The sequence below is a fragment of the Myotis myotis genome, unplaced genomic scaffold (assembly GCF_014108235.1).
Source record: "Myotis myotis isolate mMyoMyo1 unplaced genomic scaffold, mMyoMyo1.p scaffold_m19_p_6, whole genome shotgun sequence".
Taxonomy (NCBI): domain Eukaryota; kingdom Metazoa; phylum Chordata; class Mammalia; order Chiroptera; family Vespertilionidae; genus Myotis; species Myotis myotis.
In genome coordinates this window covers 89,945,536-89,968,957 of record NW_023416368.1, presented here as the reverse complement: position 1 = coordinate 89,968,957, position 23,422 = coordinate 89,945,536, and the positions used below count along the sequence as shown (strand labels likewise).

The window sequence follows — 23,422 nt, the reverse complement described above, 5'->3', positions numbered from 1 at the left end:
TCACCCTGCAATTACAGAGCTCCAGTGGGTAAGGGATGGAGTAATGTTACTCTCATTTTCCAAGCAATTTCAAAATAATATTCTCTCTTGCAGAATTTCCCTCAGAGCCCTGTCATCTTCATAATAACCCTTTCTATTTGTGTTTCTTGGTTAAATGTGAAGTATTTTTCAGACATGTCATCCATTTGTTTTGTGTGTGTTTTTAATTTTTAGGATTTTTTAAAATTTATTGATTGAGAGAGGAAATTAATTAGTTGGTCTACTTATTTATGCACTCCTTGGTTGATTCTCATATATGCCCTGACTGGGGATTGCACCTACAACTTTACCATATCCAGGATGACACTCTAATCAACTGAGCTACCCCGCTAGGGCAATCCATTTGGGATTTTTTTTTTTTTTTAAAGAACAGTTTAGTGATTTTTAGAGAGAGAGGAAGGGAGAGGGAGAGAGAAACATCGATGTGAGAATGAAACATCCATGGACGCCTCCTGCACACCCCTACCCAGGATCCAGCCCCAAACCCTGGCATGTGCCCAGACCCGGTAATTGAACCAGCAATCTTTTGTTGTACAGGACAATGCCCAACTAACTGAGCCACACTGGCCAGGGCCACTTGAGATTCTTAATCTCATCTCCAAAGGGGCTGTCAGAAATGGTCCAGTCTTTACTACTCCTTCCTGTCCTTGCAATTCTGGGAAAAGGAAAGAAACTCACCAAAGATTAAGTAAAACAAGCATGTTTCTAACACATGGAGTTCTGAAAAGTATGAAGGCCAAATATCTATTACAAAGGGTGTGAATATCTTCTGAAAATTGAGGTCCAAAAGCAATCCCATCACTTTTCCAGGTCAGGTGTCAATACTAGACACAGGGGAATAAGGCACTTGTCAGAGAGATGGGAGGGAAGGCAGGACAAGACACCCACCACAGGGCCTATCACAGCATTCTCACTTATTTGCAACCAGAGGAAAGGTAGAGCTGCCAAAGTCCACCAAAGCTGATAAGCTATCTGTATTCCATTAGGGGAATACGATTAATTATTAACGTAGCTTGAAATCAAAAGGTCTTACTCTCCATATCCACCCACACACAACTTTCTGTAAGTATGCCCTAAGGCCATCCTTGTCGCTGAGTAATTAGTACTCAGTCTTGCACACCTAGTACCAGGTTTAGGGACCCAATTCTATCTTTTTCTCTACCTATATTAGCTATGCCCCCTTTTCCTCTCATTACCTCACTTCCATTTGTCAAAATTCTAACTCTTCAAAGCCACCTTCCTTCAGAAAGCTTCTAGATTTTTCTGAAGTATTATTTGATCTGCCCTTTCAAATATTTTTTAGTGTAACCCACATTAAAAAATAACTTATATGGCAACTCCAGTACAAATAACAACATAGCAAATATTTTTAAAAATTTCTTTAGTGTAAGCACTGTACTGATATTTTATATTCTATTTCAATTTTTTAAGCTCTGCTAGAGTGGCTCAGATGGTTGAGCTTCAGCCCATGAACTGAAAGGTCACCAGTTCAATTTCTGGTCAGGGCACATGCCTGGGTTACAGCTTAATCCCCAGTAGGGGGCATGTAGGAGAAGCCAATTTATGTTTTTCACATCAATGTTTCTCTCTCCCTCTCCCTCTCCCTTCCTCTCTCTATAAAATGAATAAAAACATTTTTTAAAAAAGTGGTAACAGCCCTGCCTGGGTGGCTCAGTTGCTTGGAGTGCCATCCTGTACACCAGAAAAGTTGCAGGTTCGATTTCCAATGTGGGCACATACCTAGGTTTCGGGTTTGATTCCTGTGGGGGCATGTACAAGAGACAACCACTCCATTTTTCTCACATTAATATTTCTCTCTCCCTCCCTTCCTCCCTCTCCCTCTCTAGAAAATCAATAGAAAACATATAATCTGGTGGCAATTAAATAAATGAATAAAAATAAACAAACAGTGGTAACAAATCCTCTAAATACATTTCATGACCCATTTTGGGTCATGATCCACAGAATTAAAACATTTTATGTGGCTTATAGTACTTGCATTTTTCCCTTCAATTTTTTAACTTCTATTCCTAACTTAATTTGTCATCTTTTTTAAAAAATATGTATTTTTATTGATTTCAGAGAAGAAGGGAGAGGGAGAGATAGAAACATCGATGATGAGAGAATCATTGATTGGCTGCCTCACGCATGCCCCACACTGGGGATCAAGCCCGCAACCCAGGCATGTGCCCAGACCCAGAATCGAACCATGACCTCCTGGCCCAAAGGTCAACACTCAACCACCTAGCCATGCCAGCTAGGCCTAATCTGTCTTGATTACCAAATACATGTATTCCCTGAATATAACATCTTGCACATAACAGATTCTCAATAAATATTTGTTGGATAAAAGAATAGGCTAGCTCACTACGTTTGATGTTGGGCAATATTTAAGAGAATTGAGCACAAAAATCTGACATTTTCAGGACTATTTCTTTCTTGCGAAATACCACACCTACCTGACAAAGGATAAGCAGACAGATTTCCTGTAGCTGAAGGGAGTGAACCAGCCTTGGGAAAGAAACTAGAGAAATGAGCCCTCCAGCCTTGAGTGTGTATAGGGTGGGATTGGGGACTAAGGATATTAATGCACTACTCTGTGGTCTGTGTCAACAAGGTAGGCAACTTGATTCCCAGTGAGGAGACAGAGGAAAGCTAGGTAGTCGGGAATCAGGATCACTAGAAGAGAAATGAAACCAAAAACCCAACTAGGCAGTTACTAAGGCATCTCAACTGGGCAGGAAAAGAGGGGTGTGGGCGAGAGGCATGAACTTTAAAATGTATGAATGTTGCTAAGGCAGACAGCTTGCAGATAACCAATCATAAGATAGTAAGGCATATAAACCAACCCCAAGGATGGTGCTAAATTCTTTGAAAGGACCAATCAGGAACTAACAAGCATATATACAAAAAAGTGCGCGTGCTTTCTCTTCTCTTCCTCGTGCATGCTAGGTTCTTGGATTGATAACCGGAGATGCATTGCCTGTCGCCCACGTGGCTCATGGCCATGTGGGACTCTACACATGGACGAATAGACTTTAACATTCGACTGTAACATGGAAAGGAAGCTCTGGACACTGGCCTGCTCCTGGATCCCAGCTGCACCTTTTCCAGGACTGGCTTCTCTCAATAAAACTTTGGTCGCACTAACCATTTTTGTCTGTGACTTCATTCTTTGATTTTGCAAGACAATGAACTTAGACTCAAAACCCCACGTTTTGGTTTCATCAGGATGGGGCAGATCCACTCCCCAGCTATCAGGACAGTGTGAGGGACTGAAGAGAGAATCCAATGACCAACCAGGTTTTATGATACTTGCAAGGAGAAAAATGAGCTTTCTATATGTTGATATGACTTAACTAATTTAAGAGGATCAGAGGGAATGTGAAGGTTCTAGTTTACCCAAAGTCATGTGAGAGAACCAACAGCCAACACTCTTATCTCTACAAATTCATTCATTTCATCTAAGATACCTAAATTGTTGGTATTTAATTGTTCATAGTATCTATAATAATAAAAGCATAATATGCTAATTAGACTGGATGTCCTTCCAGACAACCTTCCAGACGAAGCTGAGGGTGCCTGCGGGTGGCCGGAGGGAAGCCCAGGTCCTGGGTGCCAGAGGGAAGCCGGTGCCAGCAGCTGGGGGAAGACAGGCCTACTCTTGCACAAATTTCATGCATCGGGCCTCTAGTTCCCTTATAATCCTTCTTATGTCTGTAAGATCAGTAGTCCCTCTTTGATTTCAGATATTAGTAATTTGAGTCTTTTGTTTTTTCTTGGCCAATCTAGCTAAAAGTTTGCCCATTTTGTCAGTCTTTCCAGAGAACCAACTTTTGATGTTGATTTTCTCAATTGTATTTCTATTCTCCATTTCATTAATTTCTGCTCTGATCTTCATTAGAAAATATAATTTCTTTTCTTCTCACCTTTAAAAGAAAATAGCTGGGAAAAGAATTCCAACTTGACGTCGTAGTTGCATTAAGTCATTTTTTTTTCTTAAGTAACTGTAGCTCATCCTTCCTATTTTAACTTGCAGGGACTCCTATTAGACAAATGTTGGACCTTCTCATTCTTTCCTCTTCCATTGTTCCCATTTATACCTCTCTACACTACAATCCAACTGACTTAGCATTTGTTTCTATAGGGCTCCAGGTACTCACCAATTTGGGCCAATCTTTTTTTATTTTGTTTTAATGTTTTTATTGATTTCAAAGAGAGGAAGGGAGAGGGTGAGATAGAAACATCATAGATCTGCTGCCTTCTGCATGCCCCCTACTAGGATTGAGCCTGAAACCTGTGCATGTGCCCTGACGAGGAATCAAATCACAACCTCCTGGTGTATGGGACAATGCTCAACCAACTGACCGGCTGGGCTGGGCCAATCTTCACTGTAATTTTTTAAAAATATGTTTTTATTGATTTCAGAGAGGAAGAGAGAGGGAGAAAAACATCAATGACGAGAGAATCATTTATCGGCTGTCTCCTGCATGCCTCCTACTGGGAATAGAGTCCCCAATACTGACATGTGCCCTGACTAGAATCGAACCCTGACCTCCTGGTTCATAGTTTGAAGCTCAACCACTGAGCCACATTGGCCAGGCCATGGTAATTTTTCAGCTTGATGTTCTTCCACATGCTAGTAATAAAAATACTACACACACCTGTATGTGGCCCAGGCTTGGGAATTTTTTGTGAATGCCTTTCTACCTTTGAGTTTCCTTGATGCTGCCCCAGGGACTCTACTCTCTTTCCAACTCCACTCTCTCTATCCAGATTTCTCCCCAGCAATCATGCACCTCATAGGGACTGAGGCCACATCTATCCTTACCTGGAATAAAAATCCTCAGTACTCCTGCATTTTACCTATAACTGTGAGAACGTGTTGTCATCTCCTATTACCATTCTGGCTGTCCTTTTTTATCCTTTGATATTTTCCTTCCTGACTCCTTCTTTCCCTCCCATCTTTTCCTTGTCTCATTTCCCCACAAGTCAGCTACTTAACAAAAAACCAACTTTTTTCCTATTTTGGCCAACATTTGTCAGTATGGTCAGCTCAGTGTGCCATCTTGTCAGAAGTCTCCCTAGTTTACTCATTTGAAAAATATATTTTTGGCCCCGGTCAGTGTGGCTCAGTTGGTTGGGCATCATCCCATGCATCCAGGGGATGCTGGTTCAATTCCTGGTCTGCGCCTGGGTTTCCGGGTAGGACCCTGGTGGGGGGCATGCTGGAGGTGGATGATCCATGTTTCACTCTTGCATTGATATTTCTCTCTCTAAATCAATTTTTTAAAATCTTAAAATATACACGTATACTTTTTATTTTTAAAGCAGTTTTGAGTTCACAGCAAAACTATGCAGAAATTAGAGATTTCTCATATATAGCCAGCCTCCCCACCACCCCCGCCCCCGGCTAACAAAACCACCACAGAGTGGTACATTTGTTACAACTGATGAACATCCACTGACATATCATAACCACCCAAAGTCTATAGTTTACAAAAGGGTTCATGCTTAGTGTTTCACATTCTAAGGGTTTGGACAAATGTATGGCATGTATCCGCCATCATGTAAGACAGAATAATTTCCTTGCCCTAAAAATCCTGTAATCTGCCTATTCATCCCTCCCTCTTCCTAACCACCCTTTCCATCTTTTTACCATCAACATGGTTTTTGCCTTTTCCAGAATGTTATATTGTTGAAATACAGTACAGAGTCTTTTCAAATTGGCTTCCCTCATTTAGTAATGTGTGATTAAGTTTCCTCCAGGTATTTTCATGGCCTGATAGCTCGTTTCTTTTTAGCACTGAATATTTCTTTGTCTGGATGTACCACAGTTTGTTTTTCCTTTCACTTACTCAAGGACATCTTAGTTGCTTCCAAGTTTTGGCAATTAAAAAGCTGCTATAAACATCTGTATGCAGGTTTTAGTGTGGACATAAGTTTCAACTCATTTGAGTAAAATTCCAAGAAGTGTGATTGTTGAATCATATGGCAAGAGTATGTTTAGTCTTTTTAAAAACTGCCAAACTGTCTTTTAAAGTGGCCGTACCATTTTGCATTCCCACCAGCAATGAACAGGGAGTTCCTGTTGCTCCACATCCTCACTAGTATTTGATGTTGTCAGTATTTGGGGTTTGGGCCATTCTAATGTGTGTGTAATGGTATCTCGTTTTAATTTGTAATTCTCTAATGACATTTGATGTCAAGCATCTTTTCATATGTTTATTTGCTAACTGTGTATCTTCTTTGGTGTGAGAGGCAGTTGACAAAAACATCTGTCTGTTGAGGTCATTTGCCCAGTTTTTAAAAAGGTTTCCTTATTACTGAGTTGTTATTTTTTAATCCTTATCCAAGAATGTGTATTGATTTTAGAGAGGAAGGGAGAGAGAAACATCAATTGGCTGCCTCCACCACATACCCCCAACCAGGAATCACATCTACAACCAAGACATGTACCCTGACTGGGAATTGAACCTGCAACCTTTTGGTATATGGGACAACGTTCCAATCAACTGAACCACCCTGGCCAGGCAAAAACCATGTTGATGGTAAAAAGATGGAGGGGCGGTTAGGAAGAGGGAGGGATGAATAGGCAGATCACAGGATTTTTAGGGCAAGGAAACTATTCTGTCTGACAGTATGATGGCGGATACATGCCATACATTTGTCCAAACCCTTAGAATGTGAAACACTAAGCATTATTATTGTGGCTTGTTTTTTTTTAATTTTTTAAAATTGATTTTTAGAGAGGGAAAGAGAGGAACATCAGTGTGATAGCATAATAGTGAAACATCAATCGGTCACCCCTGAATGCCCTGCACTGGAGTCAAGCACAAAACCTAAGCATGTGCCCTGACTGGGACACGAATCAGCAACCTCCCAGTGCATGGGACAACACCCAACAGAGCCACTCCAGCCAGGATTTATTGAGTTTTAAGAGCTCTCTGAAGAACCAAGATGGCGGCATAGGTTAACGCCGGAGTTTGCTGCTTTGAACAACTACTTCAAAAGTGAAACCAAAAAAACGGAAGGGACATCACCCAGAACCACAGGAACGCTGGCTGAGTGGAAGTCCTACAACTAGGAGGAAAGAGAAACGCATACGGACACTCAGAGGAGGCGCAGTGCTGAAGTCAAATTCTGAGGTGCGGAGTGCGCGGAGCGGGCTGGCGGCAGAGGGCGCGGTTGGCGTTTTCAATCGGGAGGGAGTCGCAGACTCTGAGCTCCAGATCCGGGCGAGTCTTTAGGGACCCAGACTCAAACGGGAGAAGCGGGACTGTCTGGCTTCGGTCAGAGCAAGTGCAGCTTTCTCTCCGAGCTTTGCAGCGGGTGCTGGGACTCAGAGAGGCAGAGCCCCTGGGGACAGGACTGAGAGCCGCCATAACTGCTCTCTCCGGCCCACCCTGTTGATCCTGTGCGACCCGCCCCGCCCAAGCCCTGCACACAGGCATTTGCCGGATAGCCTCAGGCAAACGCCAGATTAGCACCTCCCTAGAGGACAGAAGTTCTCTCACTGCTGACACAGCTGATTCTCATAGCCACTTGGCCTGGAGGTCAAACCCTCCCTGGAATTAGCTACAACAATCAAGATTTAACTATAAGACTGCGAACAAAGACCACTAGGGGGTGCACCAAGGAAGCATAACAAAATGCGGAGACAAAGAACCAAGACAAAATTGTCAATGGAAGATATAGAGTTCAGAACCACACTTTTAAGGTCTCTCAAGAACTGTTTAGAAGCCGCCGATAAACTTAATGAGATCTACAAGAAAACTAATAAGACCCTCGATCTTATATTGGGGAACCAACTAGAAATTAAGCATACACGGACTGAAATAACGAATATTATACAGACTCCCAACAGCAGACCAGAGGAGCGCAAGAATCAAGTCAATGATTTGAAATGCGAGGAAGCAAAAAACACCCAACCGGAAAAGCAAAATGAAAAAAGAATCCAAAAATGCGAGGATAGTGTAAGGAGCCTCTGGGACAGCCTCAAGCGTACCAACATCAGAATTATAGGGGTGCCAGAAGATGAGAGAGAGCAAGATATTGAAAACCTATTTGAAGAAATAATGACAGAAAACTTCCCCCACCTGGTGAAAGAAATGGACTTACAGGTCCAAGAAGCGCGGAGAACCCCAAACAAAAGGAATCCAAAGAGGACCACACCAAGACACATCATAATTAAAATGCCAAGAGCAAAAGATAAAGAGAGAATCTTAAAAGCAGCAAGAGAAAGAAACTCAGTTACCTACAAGGGAATACCCATACGACTGTCAGCTGATTTCTCAACAGAAACTGCAGGCCAGAAGGGAGTGGCAAGAAATATTCAAAGTGATGAATACCAAGAACCTACAACCAAGATTACTTTATCCAGCAAAGCTATCATTCAGAATTGAAGGTCAGATAAAGAGCTTCACAGATAAGGAAAAGCTAAAGGAGTTCATCACCACCAAACCAGGATTATATGAAATGCTGAAAGGTATCCTTTAAGAAGAGGAAGAGGAAGAAAAAGGTAAAGATACAAATTATGAACAACAAATATGCATCTATCAACAAGTGAATCTAAGAATCAAGTGAATAAATAATCTGATGAACAGAATGAACTGTTGATTATAATAGAATCAGGGACATAGAAAGGGAATGGACTGACTATTCCTGGGGGGGAAAGGGGTGTGGGAGATTCGGGAAGAGACTGGACAAAAATCGTGCACCTATGGATGAGGACAGTGGGTGGGGAGTGAGGGCGGAGGGTGGGGCGGGAACTGGGAGGAGGGGAGTTATGGGGGGAAAAAAAAAGAGGAACAAATGTAATAATCTGAACAATAAAGATTTAATTAAAAAAAAAAAAGAGCTCTCTGTATATTTTGGATAAGAGTGTTATCAGATATATTTTTTGCAAATATTTTCACCCAGTCTGTGGCTTATCTTTTCATTCTCTTGATTTTCCTAATTATTTAAAGAAAGAATTAAGTATAGACAGGAAGTCACTAAGAAACTCAGATATAGAGCCACAAAAAGAGAGAGAGTAGGGTCTTCCTCAATCACTAAGAAATTTTCAGGCACAGATTTTACTGTTTTCAATATAAAGAGCTAGTCATTTGGAAAACATCTTCCCAGCCCCGGTTAGATAGCTCAGTTGGTTAGAGAATTGTCCTTATACACCAAGTTTGTCAGTTCGGTCCCAGGTCAGGGCACATACAGGAGTCACTTAATGAATGCATGAATAAGTGGAACAACAAATTAATGTTTCTCTCTTAAAATAATAAAAAAAGAAAATGTCTTCCTTTTCTATACCATTCAACAAAATGCTGCCCAAGTAAGTAAGGACTGTAGCACTTTATAGAAATTAGGTTCTTTCTAGAATGAGTTCAAAAAGCACTGCATCATTTAAAAACATAATATCTAAATAAATAGAAAGGATGTAGTGATGCAGCAAGCAACCAGGGTGCTTTGGGAAGGTATTTTTAAGGATTATAGACACGGCAAAGACCATGCAGAAAAGGGAAAGCATTAGAAAATGGGGAGGGGCTGGGCCAGTGTGGCTCAGTGGTTGAGCGTCTAGCTATGAACCAGGAGGTCACCATTTAATTCCCGGTCAGGGCACATGCCCAAGTTGTGAGTTTGGTCCCCAGGAGGCAGCTGATCAATGATTCTCTCTCATCACTGATGTTTCTCTCTCTCTCTCCATCTTCTTTCCTCTCTGAAATCAATAAAAACGTTAAAAAGAAAGAAAAAAGAAAAAGGGGAAGGGAGCTGGCTCTCACATAGACTAATAAAAATTGTCTGAGGGGAAAAGAGATTCAAAAAACAAGACAAACTCTAGCCGGTTTGGCTCAGTGGAGAGAGCATTGGCCTGTGTTTGATTATGGTCAAGGGCAGGCACATTGGTTGCACTCTTGATCTCTGGCCTGGTCAGGGGCAGTGAGGGAGGCAGCCAATTGATGTCTCTCTCTAAGATAGATGTTTCTCTGTTTCTCCCCTTCCCTTCCACTCTCTCTAAAAATCATTGGAAAAATATCCTCGGGTGAGGATTAACAACAACAAAACAGACAAAGCACACACCCACACACAAGTGTTTCATTTGTCCCAGAAGTAAGACGGTTAGTGTCGCTTCCAAGAAATCTTACTACCCAGGTCTCAGTGAAATTACCTGGCTCCTAATAGTAGAGCTGTACCTTGAATGGCGAGTAATAAGTTAACAATCTTAACAAGTGTTGTGGTTCTCTGAAGGAAAAAACAATATGAATATACTGCCAACATTACTTCAAACACAACTCTACATTTATACAAATTTATTTTCTTTTCCCACGTGGTGACCCAATCATTTCATATTAAGACCAGAAAACAAAGCAAGAAAACCAGGAATAAAAAGTGAAGAAATTTTGTATTATATTCTAGTATTTTTTTTATTATATAAGAGAAAGTAAGTATTAAGAAATCTAACTTCCAAAGAGAAACTCAAAATGCTTTTAAAGAGAATCAGAAAAATGACAGAGCTAGTGCTCCAATTTGTTTGATTCAGTGGTTTCAAAGTTCCAGGTCTTCCTCTGGCCTTGTGAGCCGCACTCCACCGGAAGCCAGAGTGCATGAGGACCACCAGTCCAGGGCTTCTCAATCTTTGCTCTGGACAAACTGACAATTTGCTTGGATTTCTTCTTGTAATGAGTTTTAAGCTAAAATTTCTCTTCTTACACATTGTCATATAAAATGGAAATTTCTGCTTCACCCCCCTCCTGTCATCACAGCAAAAAATAAATAAATACAAATTTGAAAAGGTTAACTAAAACTGGCTTTTAAAACCCAGTTAAAGCAAGATAAGACTGAAGAGACTGGAAAATTTTTAAACGGGGAAGATAAACACAAAAAATAGAGCTTCCCCAAAACACTGAAACCCTCATGCATGGTGACAACTTTCTAAACTGAAATGTCTGGACTTTGGCAGAAGTGTCATGTTTTCTAAAGCCAACTTCTGGAAATCTTAACCTAGATTCAGAAAAATTCCTAACAAAATGAGCCAACAGCCAGGAAAAGGTTACTGAGCACAGAAAATGAGTGATTCCATTCACAAACATATATCCGCAGAAAAGAAGGCACAACCTGGGAGAAAGGTTCAAGAAAAACTCACACCCCATCACAAATCTTCCTTGATGTTGAATTTCACCTGTTTGAGTTCTTAATTTAAAAAATGAAACTTACTAAAACTGAAATATACAGAAAAAATTTATCTGGCCTCTCTCAGGAGGCCAAGGGAGAGCTGAACACCCCTTTCAACGCCAGCTTAAGTCATAGTCTCATAAACTCAAATCCCAGAGATTAGGTCAGCAAGCGCCTGACTATACCGCCAGCTAGTTTACTACGTGTCTTTCACACTTGCTAGCAGTAGCAGTATCTCGAAAAACTTGGCTTCACAGGCCTTTATATTACCTTTCCCAGTTGCCCAAATAAAGTAACTCTCTACTTTAAGGAACCTGCAATGACTTCACTCATTATCACTTCTGGTGCTAGAAATGGGAACTGCTTCGTAAGCAGAGCTTCTAGGTGTAATTGCTACTTCTGCAGGTTTCTATACCTCCTGTTGGCTTTTCAGGCTTTTTAAGATTCCCCCATATTCACCTACTCCATCTAAGGCCCAGCGGTCCTCAACCTGTGGGTCGCGACCCCTGAAAATACATCCTACATATCAGATACTTACATTACGATTCATAACAGTAGCAAAATTACAGTTATGAAGTAGCAACGAAAATAATTTTATGGTTGGGGGTCACCACAACATGAGGAACTGTATTAAAGGGTTGCGGCATTAGGAAGGTTGAGAACCACAGACGCAGTAGCAGTATCACCCCAATTTGTTTTACAAAGGCAACATGGCAATTTCCAGCTGATACTTAGAATGGAACTTGCTTCTTGGTAATACCAGGTTTAAAATGGAAAAAACAGGAAAGAAGGTATCTTATTCTACTGGGTTGGCGAAAGGGAAAACAGCAACACAAAAATCCCTTCAGTCTATTGATCCTACATGAGTCACAGCCGAGTTCTGAAGCCTAATAATTCCTCTAATCAGCTTATATCCTGGTTGTCCAGTCACAAGAAGAACAGGTTCTCGCAGAGCTGGATGGCTGGTTCATGATGCAAGATTTGACCTGACAGGAAAGCTAGCTTGTGGGCATACTTGCAAGGAGCTGGAACTCTGATGGTACCAGGCCAATTCCAGTACATGTGGCACAGTTTGAAAGTCAACCTGCAGCCCAAGAAAAAAATATTATCCTTATTACTTTCCACCTTCATTCTGGGATGTGACTGTGTGCTTATGGGTGTATACTTTCCAGCAAACTGGGGAACTAAGGAATACATTATGTATCTTTTTAAATTTTTTTTTTTACATGAGCCAACTTTTGGGAATCAGTTTTTAAACTGAATTTTTAAAACTGATTTTATAGAGAGAGATACATCTATTTGCTGTTCCATTTATTTATGCATTCACTGGTTGATTCTTGTTATGTACCCTGATCAAACCTGCAACCTTGGTATATTAGGACGATGTTCTAACCAACTGAACTACCCAGCCAGGGCTGGGAATCATTATTTTAAGTGGAATTGTTTCTATTTCCACCATTTGTAAGTCAAGAGGACATGGGTGAATTTCCTCATGTTAGGTGCCCCTGTTTTTATATCAAAACAAGAAAAACAAGGATAATTTTTTTTTTTTTTGGCTGCAGAAGTTTAAGTACTCCAGCAAAATATTTATATGATCTGAGCTTAAGAGTTTGGGATATCAATTAGCTGCACCTCATTAATCATCAAAGAGCAGTTTAAAAGATATAAATGCCTCAGATTGCTTAGGGGTGAAGCCCTGGCATCAGTATTTTTTAAGCTCTTCAAGTAAATCTAATGAACAACAGGATTACCAACCACTCCTCAAAAAGATACCATTATCATGAAAGACATGAAGAAACTCAAGGGGTAAATATTACTGGGGTTGGGCAATGACTTTATGTTAGCTAGCCAGTCAGAGTGAGAAAGAGTAAGTTACTGGTCAACTCACCTCTGCATATGATCGGGGCTCAGGTTTGCAGTGTTGAGAACACACACATAATGTGTAGGAATGCCACAACCCTGCCGGACATGATGGGCAAGAAGGTAGAAGTCTACCCTAGTAAGGAAAAAAGACAAAGCAATGATATGGTTAGATTTGACCAAAAAGAGATGAAAAAGATCTTGGAGCTCATTGTAGCTCCTGCACCTAAGGCTTAGAGGTCAAATAACTGGTTCAAGGACACACAGGGACCAAACCATAATTAGAACTTGTGTTTCCTGACTCAACAGCCTATTCAAGAATCGTGGTAGAAACTAGCATTCTGTGTGCAGAACATTAAGCATGCATGATCTTTTTTATAAAAATAAAAATCTTTTTGTTGAAAATATTACATTACTGGTATGTCCCCTTTTTCCCAAAGCATGCATGATCTTAAGAAAAGAATGTATGTTCAATAGTTTATACCTAAGAGGCAAAAACTTTATTGTTGGTTTGTTTTTTTCTATTAGTTTTTTTAAAGCTTTATTTTTTTAAAAGATGGAAACATGTATTTAGCATTTTTTTCTAATTACAGTTTACATTCAGTATTATTTTGTATTAGTTTCAGATGTACAGCATAGTAGACAGTCGTACACTTTACAAAGTGTTCCCCCTGATATTTCCAGTATCCACCTGGCCCCATACGTAGTTACTATAATATCATACATTTCTTATGCTGTACTTTATATCCCCATTAATCTTTATTTTTTTAACAGTAAAATCTGAGGATTCCATTCCACATCTTCCCAGACAACCTACCTATTCCAATACCCAGGGAATGGACAACTTCTGCAACATATTCTTGCTGAAATGTCATTTTTTTGTCCACTTACCACTCACAGGCTGTGATTGTATGATCCACCACAGTCCCAGGGGAGGGAGTTGTAAAGTGCTCGGTAGCAGCCAGGTACAGATTGGTGCTGATTTTCTTCTGAACTACAAATACCACCATCTTGGGCTGATAATTCTCAAAAGCCTCAAAACACTTCTGCAGCTGAGGAATCTCATAATTGGCAACTGTCTTTAGCTGGCCGTCAGACACCCCATCCCGGTACACCACAATCTTCTCTGGGAGACAGTGGTTCACCTGAAATGACACCTACTATGATGAGAGTGGAGCCCTGAGACTAATGACCAGGCAGAGAGGCTTGCTCAGTGCACAGCCTTGAGACGCAGCAGTCATTTCTACACTTCCACTGGGTAGTAAACAGGTCTGCTACAGAAAAGGCATTACAAAATACAAAAACAAAATAAGCACACATGCATAAGGCTCATACTCAAACAGTGTGAATAACGTTAGAAGGAAGGAAGGAAAATTTGGGGCCGAGTCAATCTCCTACTACACTAATTACTGTTTAGGCTAAGAACAAGGTGAGCTGTTAGAGAAATTCCAGCATAGACCACACATCCTACAGATCCACCATCCTCACATTTTTATGTACCAGCAACATCCAAAGTTGATAACAAGCGAAAGGGTCCTTTGCTAAATATCACCCTACAATCAGTTATAATGTGAAACAGTTTTACTATAACTAAGTAATTAGCAAAAAAAGTCATGGTAAATTGTCCATGGATCCAAATAAAATTAAATGCTGGCTTTAATAGTTTGAAGAATTTTTTTTTCCATTTAGAGAATATAATTATGTTCTAGTCATGTCTGACTTTAACAGTTCAAAAGAACAGGTTGTTCCATTTTAAACTAGGAGTTCTCTGAGAAGTACTTTAGTTTAATTCAGTTAGTAAGTGACAGTTTGATTCTGAGTGTGGTTCATTCTAGGATTTTGTTCACAATTCCCATCAAAAACCTAAATTATCACCCTGCAGGTGTGGCTCAGTGGTTGAGCAACGACCTATGAACCAGGAGGTCACGGTTCAATTCCCCATTAGGGCACAGGCCTGGGTTGTGGGCTCAGTCCTCAGTGTGGGGAGTGCAGGAGGCAGCCGATCAATGATTCTCTCTCATCACTAATGTTTTTATCTCTCCCTCTTCCTTTCTCTCTGAAATCAATAAAAATATACTTAAAAATAAACAAAAAACCCTAAATTATCACTGAATTAAATAGGTACATACTATACATTCTTGATAGGTTGCTCTACATGAAAATTTACAATTTCAATGACCCCTTTTAAACATAATCACCGAGAACCTTGTTAGAGCCTAAATTCAGATTTCAAAGATTTTATGAATGTTCTTTTTTCCTGAGCCACCGCAAGTACTACATTTACAAACATGTAATTCATCTTCGTATTCCAAGACTGGAATTACTGCCCCAGTCTGTAGCACTTTTTTGTGTGTGTGCTGCTTTTGGCCATCTAGCATCTAGTCCACCTTTTGGGGGAAGAGGATTTAGTTTCCTTCTGCCTCCAATATGACAGTCGGTGGGACTATTAATCAAGGTGCCTTCCCCTAATCAAATCCAGGCTTCTCAGCATTATTGACAAGTAGGACTGGCTAATTCTTTGTTGTTGGGGGCTGACAATATAGGATACTTAGCAGCATTCCTGGCCTCTGCCCACTAGATGCCAGTAGCAATCTCCCCAGTTATAACCCAAAATGTCACTGCACTAACCAAAGGACACAGAGAGGATTCAAGCCATGCCAACAGAACACTCCTCCCTTGCTCTGAGTCTTGAGTAGAGACTGAAAATCACTTGTTCCTTCCATGGCAATGCCTCTTCAGGTCCTTGCTTCTGGAACTCTAGGAGCTACCTGGCTCCTGTCTATTTCCCACCGTGATGCTCAACCTTCTCACCAGTCCTCTGAGACTCCCCATGATCTTACCAATTACGTGAAAGTTAGCACATTTCTGTGACTTCCCAAAAACCCCTGAGACACTGTGTTAATAGGTGGCTATCAGAGGCACTTAGATCTGGAAAAAGCCCTCATGTCACAGATGAGGAGAGAGATAGGAAGTACACTGGATCTGGGGCCAGTTGACTTGGGACTGAGTCTGACTCTACTGCTGTTCAGCTATGTGTTTCCTTAGTTGAAAAATGGAGATAAATGACTACCTTCTTCTTGGGGTTGTTAAAAGAGATAGGGTAAAATCTAATCTAATAAAAGAGAAACATGCAAATTGATCGTACTTTCACTATGCCCCAAACCACGCCCACCAGCTAATCAGGGTGACTATATGCAAATTAATTAACCCAACCAAGATGGCGGCCGGCAGCCATGGAGCTGAAGCAAGCAGAAGGCTTGGTTGCCCTGGCGATGGAGGAAGCCAAGCTTCCTGCCTGCCCTGGCCAGCTGTGGCCTCCGCTAAAGGCAACAAAGTTTCAATTATAGAAGATAAATAAATCCCAGATACCTGCTTCCAGCCAGCCTCCACTGGGAGCTTGAGTGGCTGGGGGCTGTGGCCAACCTGAAAACAGCCATCAGCCACTCACCCAGGCTGGCCAGGCACCCCAGCAGGACCCCCCCCTTCCTGAAAGTGGTGTGGCCAACCTGAAAACGGCCCTCAGCCCCTCACCCAGGCACCCCAGTAGGGACCCCCACCCTGAAGGGGGTATGGCCAGTCTGAAAATGGCCCTCAGCCCCTCACCCAGGCTGGCCAGGCACCCCAGCGGGACCCCCACCCTGATCCGGGACACCCTTCAGGGCAAACAAGCCAGCCCCCACCCATGTACCAGGCATATAATAAAAGGGTGATATGCAAATTGACCCTAACAGCAGAACAACTGGGAATGACTGGTCACTATGACACACACTGACCACCAGGGGGCAGATGCTCAATGCAGGAGCTGCCCCCTGGTGGTCAGTGTGCTCCCACAGGGGGAGCTCTGCCCAGACACAAGCCAGGCTGACGGCTGTCAGCACAGCAATGATGGCGGGAGCCTCTCCTGCCTCCTCAGCAGCGCTAAGGATGTCCGACTGCAGCTTAGGCCTGCTCCCCGCTGGCAAGTGGACATCCCCCGAGGGCTACTGGGCTGCCAGAGGGATGTCTGACTGCCAGCTTAGGCCCGGTCCCCCCAGGGAGCGGGCCTAAGCAAGCAGGTTGACATCCCCCAAGGGGTCCCAGACTGAGAGAGGGCACAGGCCGGGCTGAGGGACTCCCCCGAGTGCACAAATTTTTGTGCACCGGGCCTCTAGTAATAAATATAAAAATAAATAACATAAACTGATGAACAAAAACAGATCCAGAGACAGAGAAGCATCGATCAGACCGTCTAACCCAGCCGTGGGCAAACTACGGCCCGCGGGCCGGATCCGGCCCGTTTGAAATGAATAAAACTAAAAAAAAAAAAAAGACCGTACCCTTTTATGTAATGATGTTTACTTTGAATTTATATTAGTTCACACAAACACTCCATCCATGCTTTTGTTCCAGCCCTCCGGTCCAGTTTAAGAACCCATTGTGGCCCTCGAGTCAAAAAGTTTGCCCATCCCTGGTCTAACCTCAGAGGGAAGGCAGGAGAGGGTGGGGGGAAGGGGGAGAGATCAACCAAAGGACTTGTATGCATGCATATAAGTATAACCAATGGACATAGACCAGGGGTGGGCAAACTTTTTGACTCGAGGGCCACAATGGGTTCTTAAACTGGACCGGAGGGCCGGAACAAAAGCATGGATGGAGTGTTTGTGTGAACTAATATAAATTCAAAGTAAACATCATTACATAAAAGGGTACGGTCTTTTTTTTGTTTGTTTTATTCATTTCAAACGGGCCGTAGTTTGCCCACAGCTGACATAGACACTAGGGGGGTGAGGGCATGAGTGGGAGGGTGGAGGAGGCAATGGGGGAATAAGGACACATATGTAATGCTTTAATAAATACAGGAAAAAAATTAAAATTAAAAAAAAATACAGGTTCCAGAAAAAATATATATACAGGATGGGGCAAAAGCAGGTTTATAGTCGTTCATATAGAAAATAATACAATAATTAATAAATAATAACACAATAAACTGTTCCACATACTCACACTGTAACCCTACTTTTGCCCCACCCTGATATGTATGTATCTTAAAAGCTATACACAAAAGTTGAGACTGATCTATGTCAAGGAAATACAGATATTTATGAAGTACAGAAAAGGGACAATACAAGATGAGTGGAGTGAAAAATAGAATCAAATTCATTTGAAGTATTCACTGATATTACCTCTTTCTTTAAAATTTGCTAACCAACCACTGAATGTGATTCACTATACTTTGCCCTATGTAAGCTTCCAGTAGAAGTGAAAGACATGATTCCTGCTATCAAGGAACTTAAAAAACCTAACAACAGTCAACAATGCTAAGTGCTCCAGGTCATCTGGTCTATTCTTCTTGTTTCATAAGCGATAATAAAACTATGTTCTAAGGAGGGGTCAGGATATATGACAAATCACAATATTAACACATAGATGTTAAATGTACTGTATGTTAAACCAGTACCTAAAACAATAAATTAATTAGTTCCTTGAAAGCAGGACTATGCTTGTTTGGCTTGGTATCCCTAGCTCTGACTACAATGGCAAAGGTCAAGCAGAAAATAAGTATCTGCTGAAAATCTGAGTCCTTTTATGGGTGCCTCAATTTGTTCATAGAACACACCTAATGCCCACTAGTTATGAGCCATTGTGCTAGTCTCATAAAATTAGAAAATTACTTTGAGACCATCAAATATTCATGGAACTCAAAGTAGAACTGGGAAACAGACATATAAAGCAAATGCTCTCAATACATTATCATAAGGAGGATAAGCAAAATGTTGTGAGAACAGAGAAGTATAAGATATTTGTTCTCTGGAGGGAGACGTGAACATTATGCCTCAGGAAAAGACATGATGAAAGAATTAGAAAATTCAGTCAGCAAAGAAGGGTAAAAGGATCCAGGTAGATCATGAGCAAAGGCTTAGATTGTGGCTGGACAAGGGTTAAGTAAATGACTGAAGATTACTCTGGCAATGATCTACAAAAACAGATTGAAGAGGATTAAGAATCAGTATTAGGAGATGACTTTCAGTTCAGGATATTAAAAAAATACAGAAAACCTCCATTCCCATGATAACACCACAAAATAATATAAAAATCACACATATATGTGGGACTATCAAAGACGAGCAGATACAGAAAGCCTTGATAAACTGATGTCCAGAGATGGGAGCCTTCACAGGTGAGTAGTGAAGTTCTGAAGCTTTCAAGGAACAAATGCCAGGAGTGAGTGTGGGCAGCAGGAAGTGGAGGTCTGAGGTCTGAGAAAGTTTACCAGGGCAACAACAGGCCAGACAGACAGGATTCTGGGGAGATAGCTGAGTAGGAAGCACTAGGAATCTTCCTCCCCACCTAGATAACAACTACACTTGGCATAATCTAGAACTCTGGAGTCTGTTGAAGGCTTGCAGGTAAATTACAGTTAATATCAGCAATTAGCACAGTAACAGCTCCCCATACCCTGCTCGCAGACCCTACTGGGATCTGTGCTCTGATTGCTGACTGCTGCTTTTGAATGCAGATAGAAGCTGGTGGCCATTGTCATTGCCACTTCCCTGTCGAGGGCAAGTGACTATAAGGGGATTTAATAGGCTAATGCCATTCCTTCCTGTCCCCAGTCATTTTTGTCCTTTTTCTCTATTAGGAGCCAGACAATAAAGACTAAGACATTAAAAAACAACTGTATTGCCCGGCCGGTATGGCTCAGTGGTTGAGTGTCGACCTATGAACCAAGAGGTCACGGTTGGATTCTTGATTCGGTTGCATGCCTGGGTTGCGAGCTCCATCCCCTGTAAGGGGCATGCAGGAGGCAGCCAATGGATGTTTCTTTCTCATCGATGCTTCTATCTCTCTCTCCCTCTCCCTTCCTCTCTTTGAAATCAATTTAAATATATATATTTTTAAAAACTACATCTTATGGGGGAAAACTAGAAAGTTACCCCATGACCAGGAAAGGCTCAGAAAAGAACTTAAATTTACACTGCTGGTTGAGCCACAGCACAGACACATCCTACAATCAAAAAACAATAACAAAACCCCCCAAAAAACAGCAAACCCTGGGGAAAGGGGAGAATCCGATTTCCAGAGTAATTACATTAAATGTCATTTTCAATAAAAAAAAAAATCACAAGGCTCACACAAAAATAACAGGAAAGTATGGCCCATGCAGAGGAAAAAATTAAACATAAACTGTTACTGACAAAGATCTAATGGCAGCTATACTAGCCAAAGACTTTAAAACAACCATATTGAAAATGCTTAAAGAACTAAAAGAAGGAGAACATAAAAAAACAAATGTATGAAAAAATGGAACTATCAATAAGGAGAAAACCTAAAAAGTAACCAAAAAGAAATTCTGGAGCTGAAAAGTACATTAACTGAAAAAAACAAAATTCACTAGACAGCGCTGGCTAGGTGGTTCAGTTAGTTGGAGTGTCCAGTCCAGGCACATACCTAAGTTGTGGGGTTGATTTCCACTCAGGCCACATATGGGAGGCCACCAATAGATATTACTCTTTCACTTTGATATCTCTCTCTCTCTTTCTTCTTCTCTAAACATATCCTTGGGTGAGAATAAAAAAATATTTCACTACACAAATTCAAAGGCCGATTTGAGCAGGCAGAAGAAAGAATTAGTGAACTTGTAGATAGGACAATGAAAATTATTAAGTCTGAGGAACAGTAAGAAAAAATATTGAAGAAAAGGGAGTCTAAGAGACCTGTGGAATATCAGCCAGCGAACATCTGCATCATGGGAGACCCAGAAGGAGAAGAAAGAAAGAGGCAGAGAGAATATTTGAAGAAATAATGGCTAACAACTTCCCAAATTTGGTGAAAGACAATATTCAAGAAGCTTAACAAACTCTAAGTAATGTGAATTTATTGAAACCATCCCAAGATACACTCTAATCTAATTTTCAAAAGCCACAAAGGATCTTGACAGCAGCAAGAGAGAAGCAAATCATCACATCAAGGGATCCTCAGTAAGATTATCAGCAGATTGCTCATCAGAAACTTTGGAGGCCAGAATGTAGTGTACTGATACATCCAAAGTGCTAAAGAAAAAAACTCATTCAAAAATTTTATCTGGCAAAATACTCTGTCAAAAGTGAGGAAGAAATTAAGACATTTCCAGGAAACAAAAGCTGAAGAAGTTTATCATCATTGGACATGCCCTGAAAGGATGAAATGAAAGAACGCTAGACAATAACATGAAGCCATGCAGAGAAAAAGATCTCAATAAGGAGAAATGCATGAGCTATTATAAAATCAGTACTTCTGCCCTGGCCAGTGTGGCTCAGTTGGTTGGAGCATCATCTTATGCACGAAAAGGTGGCGGGTTTGTTCCTTCTCTCTCACACTGATCCTCCCACACACACACTTTTTCTAAAAGTCAATTAAAAATAAGTACATTGTGGGAGAAACCAAGATGGTGGCATAGGTAAACACCGGAAATTGCTGCTTCCCACAACAACTTCAAAAATAAAACTAAAAGACAAAACGGACATCATCCAGAACTACAGGAAGGCTGGCTGAGTGGAAATTCTACAACTAGAAGGAAAGAGAAAAGCACACTGAGGCTCAGAGGAGCTGCGGAAGTAAAGTGCAGAGGTATGGAGGCGCACATGGAAAGGGGCTGGCAACTGAGGACGCGGCTGTCTTTCTGAATCAGGAGAGAGTCACAAGCCCCCGACTGCTCTGAACTCCAGTTCCAGGAAGTCTCTGGGGACCCAGACTCATATGGGGAGAAACTGGACTGTCTGGCAGCGGGCAGAACTCGGAGCTCGAGGGCGGCTTTCTCTCAGAGGTGCTTGCAGTGACTACCAGGACACTGAGACTCGGGGCCTCTTAAGGCAGGGCTGAGGATCAGCCATAGCTGTTTGCTCCACCCTGTTGATTCCCTGAGACCCTGCCCCACCCAAGCTGTGGCAGAGGCTTTTGCATATAAATGCCCTGGCCCTTTGCAATCTGAAAATTACCTAACAAACTGCAGCTGGGCCAGACAGACCCAGAACTTCCAAGAGAAGGCCCAAGGCCCCACAGCAGCTTGCATTGCTTCACAACTGGGCCTCATCTGGGCACCTCCAAACCCCAAACAAAGAAAAGGAATCTGCAGATCTCTCTGTAGCTCCTGCTGGGTAGCCTCAGGCAGAGGCTAAATTAGCACCTCCTTAGATCCAAGAACCAGTGTACCCAGTGGTCAGAGTGGGACCATCCAGATTACAACTCCTCAGGTCCATAAGGGACACACTCAGGGGGCAGATTCAGTGAGCACCAAAGCCCCACTGAAGCAAGTCTTGCCCCATAAGGGTGTCTTCAGCACAGAAGTTCCCCCACCATAGACAAAGCTGATTCTCATAGCCAATTGGCCTGGAGGTCAATTCCTCCCAGTGACACCAACATCAATCAAGGCTTAACTACAACAAGACTGTGCACAAAGCCCACAAAGGGGTGCACCAAGAGTGTCTACCTCAGGTAATTGGGGAGGCTGAGCCACTGGGCCCTATAGGACACCTAGCACACAAAGCCACTCTACCAACACAGGGAAGCATAAAAAATGCAGAGACAAAGAAACAGGTCACAAATGACAGAAATGGAGGAAAGCAAACTACTGGATATAGAGTTCAAAACCACACTTTTAAGGTTTTTCAAGAATTTTCTAGAAACTGCCAATAAATTTAGTGAGACCCTGGAGGATATGAAAAAAGACCAACTAGAAATTAAGCATACACTGACTGAAATAAAGAATAATATACAGAGATCCAACAGCAGACAAGAGGATCCCAAGAATCAAGTCAAAGATTTGAAATACGAAGAAGCAAAAAATACCCAACCAGAAAATCAAAAAGAAAAAACAATCCAAAAACATGAAGATAGTGTAAGGAGCCTCTGGGACAGCTTCAAGCGTACCAATATCCGAATTATAGGGGTGCCAGAAAAAGAGAGAGAGCAAGATATTGAAAACCTATTTGAAGAAATAATGACAGAAAACTTCCCCTACCTGGTAAAAGAAATAGACATACAAGTCCAGGATGCACAGAGAACCCCAAACAAAAAGAATCCAAAGAGGACCACACCAAGACACATCATAATTAAAATGCCAAGGGCAAAAGACAAAGAGTGAATCTTAAAAGCAGCAAGAGAAAAACAGTCAGTTACCTACAAGGGAGTACCCATACGACTGTCAGCTGATTTCTCAACAGAAACTATGCAGTCCAGAAGGGAGTGGCAAGAAATATTCAAAGTGATGAATAGCAAGAACCTACAACCAAGATTACTTTATCCAGCAAAGCTATCATTCAGAATTGAAGGTCAGATAAAGAGCTTCACAGATAAGGAAAAGCTAAAGGAGTTCATCACCACCAAACCAGCATTATATGAAATG

At 41.6% G+C, this 23,422-nt stretch overlaps 1 protein-coding gene across 1 annotated transcript in view; it reads right to left on the bottom strand.

Moving 5' to 3' along the window:
- Positions 1–10,420: 10,420 nt before the first annotated feature.
- The window catches only part of PIWIL2 (piwi like RNA-mediated gene silencing 2), a 56,334-nt gene continuing 43,332 nt past the window's right edge, over positions 10,421–23,422 (bottom strand). Inside the window, exons 15-17 of the mRNA XM_036314064.1 lie at positions 13,954–14,207; positions 13,091–13,198; positions 10,421–12,286 (exon numbers count right to left, since the gene is read on the bottom strand). Coding sequence (XP_036169957.1) covers positions 12,130–12,286; positions 13,091–13,198; positions 13,954–14,207 — 519 coding nt within the window. The 3' untranslated portion in view covers positions 10,421–12,129. The remainder of the gene's footprint in view (positions 12,287–13,090; positions 13,199–13,953; positions 14,208–23,422) is intronic.